Source organism: Solea solea, chromosome 19, assembly GCF_958295425.1.
Source record: "Solea solea chromosome 19, fSolSol10.1, whole genome shotgun sequence".
Classification (NCBI taxonomy): domain Eukaryota; kingdom Metazoa; phylum Chordata; class Actinopteri; order Pleuronectiformes; family Soleidae; genus Solea; species Solea solea.
The window spans coordinates 1991628-2004881 of record NC_081152.1 but is presented as its reverse complement, the minus strand read 5'-3'; the positions used below and the strand labels follow the sequence as shown (position 1 = coordinate 2004881).

The 13254-nt window shown below is 40.0% G+C and overlaps 1 protein-coding gene across 2 annotated transcripts in view; it reads left to right on the top strand.

Moving 5' to 3' along the window:
- Window positions 1–13254, top strand: part of slc12a2 (solute carrier family 12 member 2) — a 51664-nt gene that overhangs the window by 22423 nt on the left and 15987 nt on the right. For both annotated transcript variants that reach the window (XM_058616612.1, XM_058616611.1), the window contains exons 4-16: window positions 1472–1567; window positions 3146–3285; window positions 3430–3540; window positions 4157–4265; window positions 4406–4533; window positions 5442–5526; window positions 5609–5769; window positions 5863–5970; window positions 6064–6187; window positions 6661–6762; window positions 9563–9718; window positions 10125–10224; window positions 12380–12491. In XM_058616612.1, the coding sequence (XP_058472595.1) occupies window positions 1472–1567; window positions 3146–3285; window positions 3430–3540; window positions 4157–4265; window positions 4406–4533; window positions 5442–5526; window positions 5609–5769; window positions 5863–5970; window positions 6064–6187; window positions 6661–6762; window positions 9563–9718; window positions 10125–10224; window positions 12380–12491 (1532 nt within the window). The remainder of the gene's footprint in view (window positions 1–1471; window positions 1568–3145; window positions 3286–3429; window positions 3541–4156; window positions 4266–4405; window positions 4534–5441; window positions 5527–5608; window positions 5770–5862; window positions 5971–6063; window positions 6188–6660; window positions 6763–9562; window positions 9719–10124; window positions 10225–12379; window positions 12492–13254) is intronic.

Below are 13254 nucleotides of genomic sequence, written 5' to 3'. Positions count from 1 at the left end.
TATGGAAGCACTGAGCACTTAAATGACCTTAAACAAAAGCAACTTATTACACAAAACAATGTCGATGTCACACACTGTGTGTACAGTACCTCTCCTTCAAAACAAAAGGGTGACTTGGGTTTTCGTTTTGGAAATGGGAAGTTGTGTCCAATGTTCCTGTGGTCAAAGTATGACAACAACACTGTTGCACAAGTAAAAGTAGATGATGCCATACTGCTCGATGCATTTAAAAGCTGTTGGGTTATTTGGTTTCCTGTTTTGCATTGTCGTGCTGAGGAACAAGCAAAACATAAAAACATAACTTAGACAAGTCATAATGTTAGGGCAGCATTCATGTTCTGTAAATCTGCTGTTCTATAGTTTAGATCAAGTTCACAGAATAAGACATTTGAATTTAGGTTTGGTGTTTACTGTTTGGTTCGCTTTAGACGGACCAGAGTTTGTTTCCTGGAAGAGTTTTTGGGGCAGCTCATTTGAACTCTGGTGGGGACCAAACAAGTGAACTCTGCTCTGCCTGAAAAACGTGGGTCTCAGTTCACTTGGAACCCCGGTGCAGTTTGCTGCGTAACAGCGTGAGGTTGTCCAGGTGGGAGTCGTGAACATCTTCGGCTTTCCCCACCTGCCCAATCAAACCCGAGTCCCCCAGAATACCCTGGTGTGAAAGCGTCCTGACTCCTGGAGACATTAGTGTTGCAACCATTGGGTTACAAAGCAACACAAAATGATTACATTTTCAGTTGCTCAAGGCTGTTGGATGGTGAGAAAAAGCTGTGAACATAAGATACCGCAGACTCAAGCTGGCGTGGATTGTATTAGGTGAGACGTTTAAGAAGCTAAAAGCCACGTCTTCAGTGACAGCCAGCTTCTGTGTCTCATCATCGCCAGGAATGATTTAATAATAAAAATAAATAAGAGATACATTTAATGGGATGGAGGCAAAAATATATGACGATGAGAAAAGTGGATCTGCTAAAGCAAAACTATGTGCATTTAAGAATCTACTGAAGAGAAATGAAAACCATGTTTTTGTTATTTTTTTGGTAATCTGACCCTTAAAGGTCTCCCTTTTTTCCCTTTCTTACTCGTGTTGATGGTTTACTTGCCAAAGAAATGCTGTTTAGTGATCCAGGCTACAGAGAAACAAAGGAGTCCCTTGGTTCTCACACTGTTTGATACACAGACAGAATGATGACGTTCAGGAAAGTTACAGATCGCCGTGGCACACACGCTGCTCTCTGGGTGTACTTTTCAGACCTCACATTTTCAACACGGCACACAAGCCCGTCCTTGAGCCCAAGTATTTGTTGATAATTCTCCACCATGGAGTGAAATATCGCCACACGGCGACACATGTGGCAGACTTCAAGGCTCGTCTTCAGGGCCGTGCTGCTACTTTTCACAGAGCGCTCTCAGAAGCTCCGTCAGAAAAGTGTTAACACTGTCGCACATTTGTCTTTTCTTTCTTCCACAGGGCTCGCGTGTTTGATCGTCGCCATGGCCACCGTCGTCACGACCATCACAGGCCTCTCCACATCGGCCATCGCCACCAATGGATTTGTACGAGGGGGTATACATCACCTTTTGTTTTTTTCTTCTCTTGAGAATGACATACTGTCTGTAGTCAAAATATGAAGCAATAGAGTTCTCACATAACAGTTGAACTCTTGGACGCCCTGGAGTTGGTGCGAAACAGGATAAACCACTTGTGCGGTTTCACCCAGCAGGACCAGCTGACTCTTGTTTATTCCACATGAGAGAAGAGTTAAACTCACATCTCTCCACCAAGAAGCAAGAAGAAATCTGAGATTAACTTACTAAACGTACCATTAGTTTAAGACACTCATGGGAGACCTTTATTACTGAAATAACAGAAATAATATGCTGCACAACACTGACTGACTGCAATACCAGACACACTCGAGACATTTCCAAATGAAATTGATTGGTTGTCTGAATTGTAACAAGGGTATTTGCTACGTTTTGGCTGCCAATTTAGACCAAGTGTAAGGGGAGGTTCACAGTGTACGTGAATTAGGACACGAGAAACATCACATACATAACCCTGTTTGAAAAAGTGAAAAGGAATAGTTTGGATTTTTGTGACATTTCTCACATAGTGTAGCTTTCTCAGTAGTGATGTCATTACATAATTCCAGTTGGGAGTCACACTCGCGACGCTCACAACATTGGCCACAAAACGAAAACATCTAATTCCACAACATGGTGTGACAAGCATCCACAACACAGTGCAGCTTTTGACATGCTGCTGATTCTCCTGCCAGGTCTCTTAGTCATGTTACTTCTAGTGTTTGACTTCAGAACTGATGCCAAAAATGAGACGATGGCTAAAAGTAGAATCTCAGTGATCTCGCGTCCAATGGCGCTTTTCCACTATACAGTTACGGCACGGCACGGCACGGCACGGCACGGCACGGCACGGCACGGCTCGACTCTACTCGGTTTAGTAGGGTTTTCCATTACCATAGTACCTCCTCAACGTGGGTGGAGTCATCATAGCACGGCTGCATGAAAACAAAACTGTTTGAATGTAGTGTGTTTGTGTACGAAATCTAACAAAACAAAGGCTCCAATAACAACACGCAGAGAAGGAGTGTGGCATCGCTCTCGTTTCTAAGATATCACTTACACAGGTGATATTTTCCCTGGCTTTTGGGCCAACAAATAAAATAAAAGTCTCTTAAGTGTTTATTGGATGCTCAGATAAACACCAATCACTCAAAAAGTGTTTTGTTTTAAGATAAGCTATGATAGGATTCTTTATTTGTCCCGCAGTGGGGAAATTTACATTGTTACAGCAGCAAGACAGTAAAGATAAAGATAATAAATAATAAACATGCATTACCAAAAAATAAAAATTACAATATAAGAAGATATTAACACCTAGACTATAAACAATTATGACACACCGCTTGCTTTTATTTTATAGAAAAATCGGATTCATTGATTATTAAAACAGTTGTTGATTAATTTAGCAACTGATAAATAATAAATTGATGATTGCAGCCTATGTTCCAGGCTGAAGCAGCATATAAGACACTATAGTGACGGGTTACTGACCCTGCTCTTAGTATAAATGAATGGTCGTTTGTTTTTACTCACATCCTGTCATATGCTTTTCTTTCAGGTGGAGCTTATTACCTGATATCAAGGAGTCTTGGGCCGGAGTTTGGAGGCTCTATCGGTTTGATATTTGCCTTCGCCAATGCAGTGGCTGTAGCCATGTATGTGGTGGGCTTCGCCGAAACGGTTGTGGAACTTCTTGCCGTAAGTCTTTCGACACTTTGTGACAGTTGGGAATAAATCATGTGACTATGCTCAAGTACACGTCAGGTGCTACTCAGTGACTTAGCTTCTGTTGGAGTCTGGAGTCAAGAAGACTTTTTCTTCACCTTCTATTTCTCTCTGCAGGATGCTGACGCCCTCATGACGGATAATGTCAATGATATCCGAATCATCGGCACCATCACGATAATTCTCCTTTTGGGTATCTCTGTAGCTGGAATGGAATGGGAGGCAAAGGTATGAACAGTTTTTAACTTTACCTGACTGAGATATGTTCCCATATACCTGAATGCTAATATTACCACATCATTTCAAGTATATTAGTTTCACACAGATGCAATTTTATTTTTCCTGAGATCACTTCAACACTCAGTCTGAGCCACAGAATAACTTGAGCAAGACCATCAAAAAATAGTAATAAAAAGTACTTCCATTTCCATAGAGGGTTGTGTTTTTGATAATCAATTAATCGGTTTGAAGATTTTTTCATGTTTAAAACAAGATTTCCGCTTGTTTAAGCTTCTTAAATGTGAGTATTTTCTTCATTTCTTTGCTCTGGAGAACAAAGAAATCATTAAAACTGAATCATTTTGGTTTGTGGACAAAACAAGACATTTGAGAACATCATCATTTCCAGGTTTGACGACACACCACAAGTAGCTTGTTGTTTATTCTATTTCTGCCTGTTTTTTTTTACCTGTATCACATTTGTGTATTATGTCATGCATATTTAAATCAATAGAACCTAGAAATAAAAAATGGTGCCAGATTTTTAAACCCTATTTGTCCTATTTGTCCTAATCTTCACGCTGTGACTGAGGAGTAATGCTGTGATTAATCTGCTTCTCTATAGGCCCAGATCTTCTTGCTTGTTGTCCTCATTACAGCCATCTTCAACTACTTCATTGGAAGCTTCATTTCTATGAAGTCAAAAGAATCATATGGCTTCTATGGCTATGACGGTAGGACATGCCCAGATGTTTGAAGTGAAACTTGTTATTCAGAGGAATTTACTTACACTTGCACGACATAATAACCTCGACCTGATGAGCTAATGCAGCGACAGCCCTGAAAACTGTGTTTTAAACTCCTTTCCTGTCAGCTACGATCATGTGGGAGAATATGAGGCCGGACTTCCGGGACGGTGAGACGTTCTTCTCCGTCTTTGCAATCTTCTTCCCCGCAGCAACTGGTATTTTGGCTGGAGCCAACATTTCAGGAGACCTTGCTGTAAGTCACCTGTATATTTATAAGTAAGACTCGCTGGTAAAGTGGCCGACACATCTCATCTGTTTATTCTATTCTTGAGTATTAGCAAAAAAAGCTTTTTAACCAAGCAAATATTTCATTTGTTGATTCTTCTCCAGAAGTAGTGCTGCAACGATTATTTGATTCGTTTTTTTAAGCTGTTTAAGATTTTGACATTTTACAGACTAAACAAATACTCCATTAACTGAGCAAATAATCCACAGATTTATCAATTATGATAATAATTATATAGTTTAAGTTTACCTGCTTGATTGTGGGTCCTTTATACAGTATTTACTCGAATGCAAATCACAAAGCATAATGCATTAACATTGGAAACATTTCATATCTTTTAAGGTGCCATTCTTTAATACTTCTTAAAGTAAACTTTTTAAAGTGTAACTAAACCCCTAAAACCACTTATTGTGAAGTATTGAGACGTGCTCAGATCTACTGCCTCTCTGATCAAACACCAGTCACTGCATTCAAACCCCTCTGTCGCTCGTTGTCCCAGACTCCTCCCCACTTCACACACCTGTCAGATGTCACTATCAGACCACACCCCCTACACTGCTCCCCACTCTCCCTCCCCCAGCTCTCAGCCCACTTCTTGACATCTTGAGTTAGCATTGAGAAGAGGAGGGGTTTAGTTACACTTTATAATGTGTTTCACACTGAATATTCAAACTAAAGCTCGACTTGCACTTTGTCAATTTCTGTCTGTAAAAGTAGATATTTTTCACATATTTTTCAGCCCTACGTTGTATGTAATCTTCATCATCATCATTAAGTGTCAAAAAGTGACCAGAAATGCCTTTATTCATAATGAAAGGAATATTCTGTTGATTGCCTTCTCTCTGAAGTCTCTTTTGTTGTTTCTTTTTACGCAGGACCCACAATTAGCCATTCCCAGAGGAACTCTTCTGGCTATATTGATCACAGGGATCGTCTACCTGGGTGTAGCTGTGTCAACAGGTACAGTAGTAGTGGCTATTTACCATATTCTCTGTAGTTGAATATGAATATAATGCTTTTATAACGACGACGACGACGACAGGCTCCTGTCTTGTGAGAGACGCCAGTGGAAACGGGAACGACACGCTCACTTCCCAGTTTCAAGCAAACTGCACCGAAGCCTCCTGCAAATTCGGCTACGACTTTTCTTCCTGTGTAAACGACAAAGACGGCTGCCGCTACGGACTCCACAATGACTTCCAGGTATGAAGCCGCTCTCCATGAGGTTTGAAGACTTTTACAAATATTTCAGAGTAAAGTCCAAGCGATTACATTTTCAATAACTCCTCCATCCAGGCGATGAGCATGGCCTCGGCTTTCGGGCCGATCATCACCGCTGGAATCTTCTCTGCCACTCTCTCCTCAGCTCTGGCTTCTTTAGTCAGTGCACCTAAAGTCTTCCAGGTAAACTACACCAGGGTAACAAATGGGCAATTCATTTCAGATTTCTATTGTATTTCAAGTTGAACGGCTGTACATAATGTGACATTTCCACAGGCTTTGTGTAAGGACAATATCTACCCCGGACTCGGCATCTTTGCCAAAGGCTACGGCAAGAACAACGAGCCCCTGCGAGGCTACATCCTGACCTTTTGTATCGCTCTGGCCTTCATCCTCATTGGTACGTATGCACGTATCAGTTAGGTTACCGTCTAGATCGGGGGTGGCCAAGTAAATGGAACACGCGCCAATTTCTTGTAATAGAAACTATTCAATCTTGTTCAAAAATGAATCATTTAAGAGATGTTTTGGTTTAAAAAAAAAAGAAGAAAAAAAGTAACCTGAATGTGCCACAGACTTTTACTCATGTCTTTAAACTGCTCTTTACCTAGTTTTTCAGAATAAAAGACACTCAATTCTGCATGACTGTCGTTTTTGTGAAGAAAAGCAAATCATTAAAAAAAAAAAAAAAAAAAAAAAACAGTTTAAAAAATCCAGCTCAACTGTGGGAAAAAACCCATTTCCAAACTGGCGTCCTTGTCAGATGTGTGGACAGAGTGAAATCAAACCTCTGGCAGACTCGGCAGGGTTCACCCAGGCTGCTTCAGCCCTCCGATCTACGTCGTTGACTGTTTTCTTGGTTTGTCGTTGCAGCCCAGTTGAATGCCATCGCCCCGATCATCTCCAACTTCTTCTTGGCTTCCTACGCCCTCATCAACTTCTCTGTGTTCCACGCCTCACTGGCCAACTCGCCAGGTAAGATCGAGACCCAGAACCAGAAAATAACAGGACACACTTTCCCTTTGTCTGGCTTTTGAAACCAGCAGATCAGCAGATCATGAGCGCTGTGTTTTTAATTTTGAATCTAATAGAAAGTGATGGGGTTTCAAAGGAAATTGCCTGAAGCACTCAGAGCTACAGAGCACATCAAAGAGCTTAGAGGCATTTCGTGACACCTCACATGACAGGACAGGACAGGACAGGTGAGACTGCTCATGGAGAAGCTCATAGAACATGTGATGTAGAAAACAAGTGAGGAGTAAAGCAGTAAATGAGTTTTTATTCATTAGTAATTGTTACATTACAGAATTAAAATATCACAAGGAATAAGATCAAAAAAACACTCATTGTGAAATTATGAGATGGCGACTACAGTATGTGACAGATGCATTTAAGCCTTGTGTGTTTTCAACAAGGCTTTAATTTTTTATTCTTCGGGGAGCCAAAATTGGAACTGTTGCATTTGTGACATATTGGACAGATATTGACGTTGAAACTGTGGTCAAAGATCATTTGAATTGTCTGATTTGCTGTGAACTGTGCACAAGGTATTTCCTCAAGAAGAGACGCAAATATTGCTACTATACTATAATACTCACAAATATGATTACAACCTGATTTAAATACTGGATCAGAAACGAAGCATCTTGGTTCCGTAAATGTCATTAAGCTCAATTAAAACAGTTGTATTATTAATATATAGATGGTAGCTATGTTTGCATGGACTCGTGTAAGTAATCAGAATACAAGTAAGTCATGTAAACATGGCAATCTGAAAACTCTGATCCGACATGGCGTCATATAAACGGTCGATCCGACAGGAAAGTCACAGACACAGAAGAGAAGGAAAATGAGACTGATAGTGGACAGAGATGGGACGGACAGACACATGCAGCGTTTGTTTACTACAGAAGAGGAAGTGAAGCTTCTTCTGTTTCTACTTCTGGAGAATCACACAGTCTCTGATGCAGGTGTACGCACGCCGCAATCTGATCATTTCACTTTGTGTCCATGTAAATGATGGAAGTATCAATTCAAACACAGCTATTGTTTCTGAAAGGAGATACGATTCAAGTCTGTGGTGTTGTATTTTCTTGGAAGCACTTCAAAGAAAGTGGAGAAATGAAACCAAACTATTTTGTGATTTGGTTGAACTGACTCTGAAGCTCTGTACTTTTCTCCCTCTCAATACCAAAGCTCTAGCAGAACTCCAGGTACAGATTCTTTATCTGTTACTAATTCCTCCAAGCAGGTCCATTTAAATGACCCGGACTTAAACGGTACATGAGGGAATGAAAGTGGCCTCTGCCGCCACAAACTATCAAAACATTTGGTGTTCTGGTCTCTTCAGGACCAGTTTCTGCCCTTTCTTGGGAACACAAAAGACTTCAATGTACCCTTTATGTCCTGTGGGTTGTTTTATACTTTTGTCATCAAGTAACCAAACGCAGTCCAACTGTATCCCATCACTAAAACTCCCACTAGTCTTAGTTTCCTGTGGAACACAGTAAATGTAAATTTAAATGTGGTAACCTGTTCCTACTAGCAGCTATAATCTGATAACTCCCATGTTTAACCCAAGCACATGTTCAACTTTAACTTTATTCATACTCTTTAACAGCAACATTTTACAACATTGTTGAAAGAATTTAACGTCATGTGCAGGAAGGCCGAGGTTTCCGCTGCCTTAACTCGGTCAGTAAAGGCATCTTAACCTTAACATGAAGTGCATTTCCTCACTAGGGTTAGGCGGTATCCATATTTAAATAGTTTTTACGGAGGCTGGGTGAGATTATAGGGCTAATAAATAATATCTGGATCTTTTTAGTCTATATCCCGATACACAAGATATACGTGGATATACAGCTTGTTCTTCTTTGTGTGACAATACACTGTAAATAAAATATCCACTGTTCATGATCTTAAAATCACCTTTGATTTCAAATAATACTTTGCTTCATTTTTTAATGTTATATATGGTCAAAGTTTTGACAATCATTTTTAAATACAATTTTGTCGATTTATTGTCCTTCACTAATGTCTTCAATGTAATAAAGATGATGATTATCAATGCAACCCCCTTTGAAACCAGGAAAACTCATCATGGAAACTTTATCATGACATGAAGACGATGATATCCACGATCTAAGACTATATCTGGTCTCATGTCGCAATATAGATAGAATATTGACTTTTTACAATCAGCGTCTTTACATCACCACCAAAAGAGAACAACACAAAGAAGAGGTTAGTTAGAAGCTGGGTTTTGTATTTTAATTAATGTTGAAAAATACCTTTTGACCCAGGAGAAAAAAACAGTTCACTAGTTAAATATTATCGGCACAATATTGGTATCATTCTACTGATGTGGCTTTGAAATGTGTTATTTGATATTGGTGAACACGCCAAGAGCCTCGGTATGACTGATGACAGATATTATTTATAAGCCACATTGCCTGGCCTTACATAAATATTGATTTGATTTATATTGTGATATATAAATCAATATCGAATGATGTAAAAAAATAAATAATAGCCTCCTATCGCCCAGCCCTCAGTGAAAGTGAAAACTCACCCAATCAAACAGATATTATTTTTATATTTATACAATTATATTTAAAATGATATATGCACATTGTGCTGGAGTTTATTTTTTAATGATGGTAGATATTATAAAGTATTATCGTCCAACCGTATTCCCCAGTTTAACCGTGCACAGTAAGGGACTTTGCCCCGGTTCTGTATGAACTCGTGTTGGTCGCTGCTGCTCCCGCAGGTTGGCGTCCCAGCTTCAAATACTACAACATGTGGGTGTCTCTGGCCGGAGCCATTCTGTGCTGCGTGGTGATGTTCGTCATCAACTGGTGGGCGGCTCTCCTCACCAACGTCATCGTCATGGGTCTCTACATCTACGTCAGCTACAAGAAGCCAGGTCAGTCAGTGCAAGAAAGACGTTAAGTTGATGAAATGATATCGTCTTATTTACTGCGACTTGTGAGAAACATAAAACACGTCTGGATAAACGTGGGGTTTTTGCCCCAGTGTTTGATCTGACCTCTGAGGCTACATTTCCAAAAATAATAAAAGTGAAAAATAGTACACCAAGAGATAGTTTGTGTCAACACAGCTTGTTCCATCCGCCCAACATGTGTCCCCGCACCTCGTCAGACACATAGCTTGTCCTCTGGCACCTGTGTGTGCACACTCAGTTTGACACGCAGCTACACACACAAGGTGGAGGCCTCCTCGCTGCCTGTAGCCCCGCGTGAGACAGACGCTCTGTAAACACGCCTCCTAAACTGCACTGTGTCTCTGCCCGCATGCGTCCTCCGCTCCAGATGTGAACTGGGGCTCGTCGACCCAGGCGCTGACCTACCACCAGGCCCTGACCCACACTCTGTACCTCAGTGGAGTGGAGGACCACATCAAGAACTTCAGGTACACACACACACACACACACACACACACACACACACACACACACACACACACACACACACACACACACACACACACACACACACACACCTCTGTTTTCACTCGTAAATGTAGTTTGCAGGCACTGACACACGGACATGCCTGGCATTGACATGAGCCTCCAGGCATGAGACGCTCGGCCCTCACTGATAACGTGGCTGTCAGCGGGGACTCAAGGTCAAAGGCTCACCTTTTAAAATACACACCTGCTAAAAGTCAATATCTCAGAGATACGTATGCCACTTTATCTCGCTGTTGGATAGTGTTTTTCGGCCAGACACTGAAAGCTGCTCCCTCCTGCACTGACGTGCATGGAGAAAGTCTATGTTTTTAGCTCTCAGCAACACAGGAGCTCTTTAGTCGCCACCAAAGTCTTAAAACAACTAATGTGTGCTGTGATTTAAAGTTGCTGTTTTCTTCTGTGAACTTTAGTGCAGAGAGTGAGCAGTTTACAAAGATGACGCACGTGTAACGAAGCGATACATCCGAGAATAATATGTTCTTGAGATATCGTCATGTGATTTTATCAGGCGAGTCTGTTGTTAAGTAGCTGAAATGGCAGCCATGTTTTCAGTGAGGGTACTTTGTACGTCTTATTGAAAAGTGTAAATGTTGCATTTGGATTTCTTAACATTCTGTTTTATAAAGGAAACAATGTACAGGAAAGGTGAAAATGAAGGTTCATTCTTCACAAGCTGAGACCGTAGATTCTAACATTAAGAATACCTGTTGTTAGTTGTTGGTGATGATTTGAGTGGAGTGCTTTCACATGTCGCTCACAGTGCAGTGGCATTTTTTTGTGAGGCCATATTAGTGATGACGTTCCCACCGACCGTTCCCTTGGCAGCAAACCCAAGCAGGAGATTAAAAGGCATCTAATGGTGTCCTCGGAGTGTCTCCTGTGCTCCTTCCAGCTCCTCCTTTTCTCCTCTCACTGCCTCCATGCCTCCACAATCCCATGGGGCTTAACATATTTGCTTTGATGTTTGCTGCTCTGTGCTCAGGAGAAGAGGCCGCTGAGGTCAGACTAAAGAAGGAGCTGCAAGTGTAAAGCAGAACCCTTCAGTCAGTGTTAGTGCTGGGTGTTTTACGCCATTCCATACATGTCACAATATAAAGGAAATCAATATTTCGTGATATGGCTTATCACTAATATCTAGATTTATATGGTTCTAGTTTTCTTTTGAGATGTTTGTGCTTCTCAAAGGACAGTGACAACACAATACTGTAAAATACAATATATGCTGTTTATGATTCCGATCATAGCTGCTTTATTTCTTTGGCTTTTAATGTTAAAAACAATGGAATTCACTATAAATATGGTCAAATAATAAAGATAATTAGGCTTAAAATGAAACGAGTGTTATCCAGTGAGTACTTTGAAATATCATTATGTCGATACCACTTATTTATTTATTTTAATTAATATATAATATTAAATTTAGTGTGTTTCAGAAATGTACTCCATGTAATAAATAAAATAATATGATTTTAGACTTTAGAACTAGGAAAAGTCATCACAGATTTTTGATGATTTTAACTTTATTGTTGTTATTATTGTATATTATTGTATTATGAGGGCATTCATATGCACTAGAGCTGAAACAAATAATTGGTTAATCGATTACTAAATTAATCAACAACTATTTTGACAATTGATTAATCGGTTTGAAGCTTTTTTTCTTGAATAAAACAAGATTTCCGATTGTTTAAGCTTCTTAAATGTGAGTATTTTCTTCATTTCTTTGCTCTGGAGAACAAAGAAATCATTAAAAGTGAATCATTTTGGTTTGTGGACAAAACAAGACATTTGAGAACATCATCATTTCCAGGTTTGACAAACACCGATCGACATTTTTTAAGGTTTTCTGATATTTTATGGACCAATCAATTAATCGAGACATTAATCGACAGATTAATCGATTATGAAAAGAATTGTTAGTTGCAGCTCTAATATGCACTGCATGAGTCCAAGACAAATTTCCCTTTGGGACAATAAACTATATCGATCGATCGATTGAGATAAGTTATCACGATATGACGATATCCAGAATCCAAGACCATGTCAGGATATACAGTCGATCTGATATCCATGTATTATCTATGCTTCTCTCAGACCCCAGTGTTTGGTGATGACTGGTTACCCCAACTCTCGACCTGCTCTTCTGGACTTGGTCCACAGCTTCACCAAGAATGTGGGCCTAATGATCTGCGGTCATATTCGCACGGTGAGTTCTTGCAAAAGATGCTCTTGGAAAAATCTGATATGCTTTGTAAATGCTTCACTGACTCATAATCCATCCATCTATCCATCTATCTATTGATCTTTATTTATATAGCAATGTTGAGTACTTGAGTCAAAGTGTTACTTGTTGTTTATTTTAATAAACCTTACCTTTTGATTTAATTTATTCTTTCAAGTTTTGCTCGTTTGCAGCTAATGAGATTTAAATGCAAACTAAAACTAGATATGGTCTTAAAATATTTTGAGAAGGTCTTGAAAAAGTCTTCAAAAGGTATTAAAATTAACTTGAGGATTCCTGAATATACAACACGAAACAATCACACATTTATCCGCCTGCATTCATTCACGCACCTCCATAAATACAACAAGACAAAGGGAGCTAAAGGAAATCAAGCTCTCAGCTTAGACAGAAAGTAAAAATACTGTATGTGTTTTTGGATCAAAGGTTTCAGATGCTACAAAAATATCAAAGTCACAGCAGTAATGACTTTATCAGGTGTATTTGTATGATTTGGAACCGATACATTTACTATATAATCAAAAGTTAGATCATGCCAGATGGGTCACGTTTACTCTCTAACCATGTTGCCTTTCTTGGAAAGTACGTGAGCACACAGGTTTTCAAACAGAGGCTGACGTCACTGAGGAGAAACAACACTGAAACAGCCCCCGGGCCCCCCAGGCCCCCCAGGCCCCCCGGGTTTAAACCTGTTCCTGAGCTGATCTTTAAAGTCCTTTCACAGCTG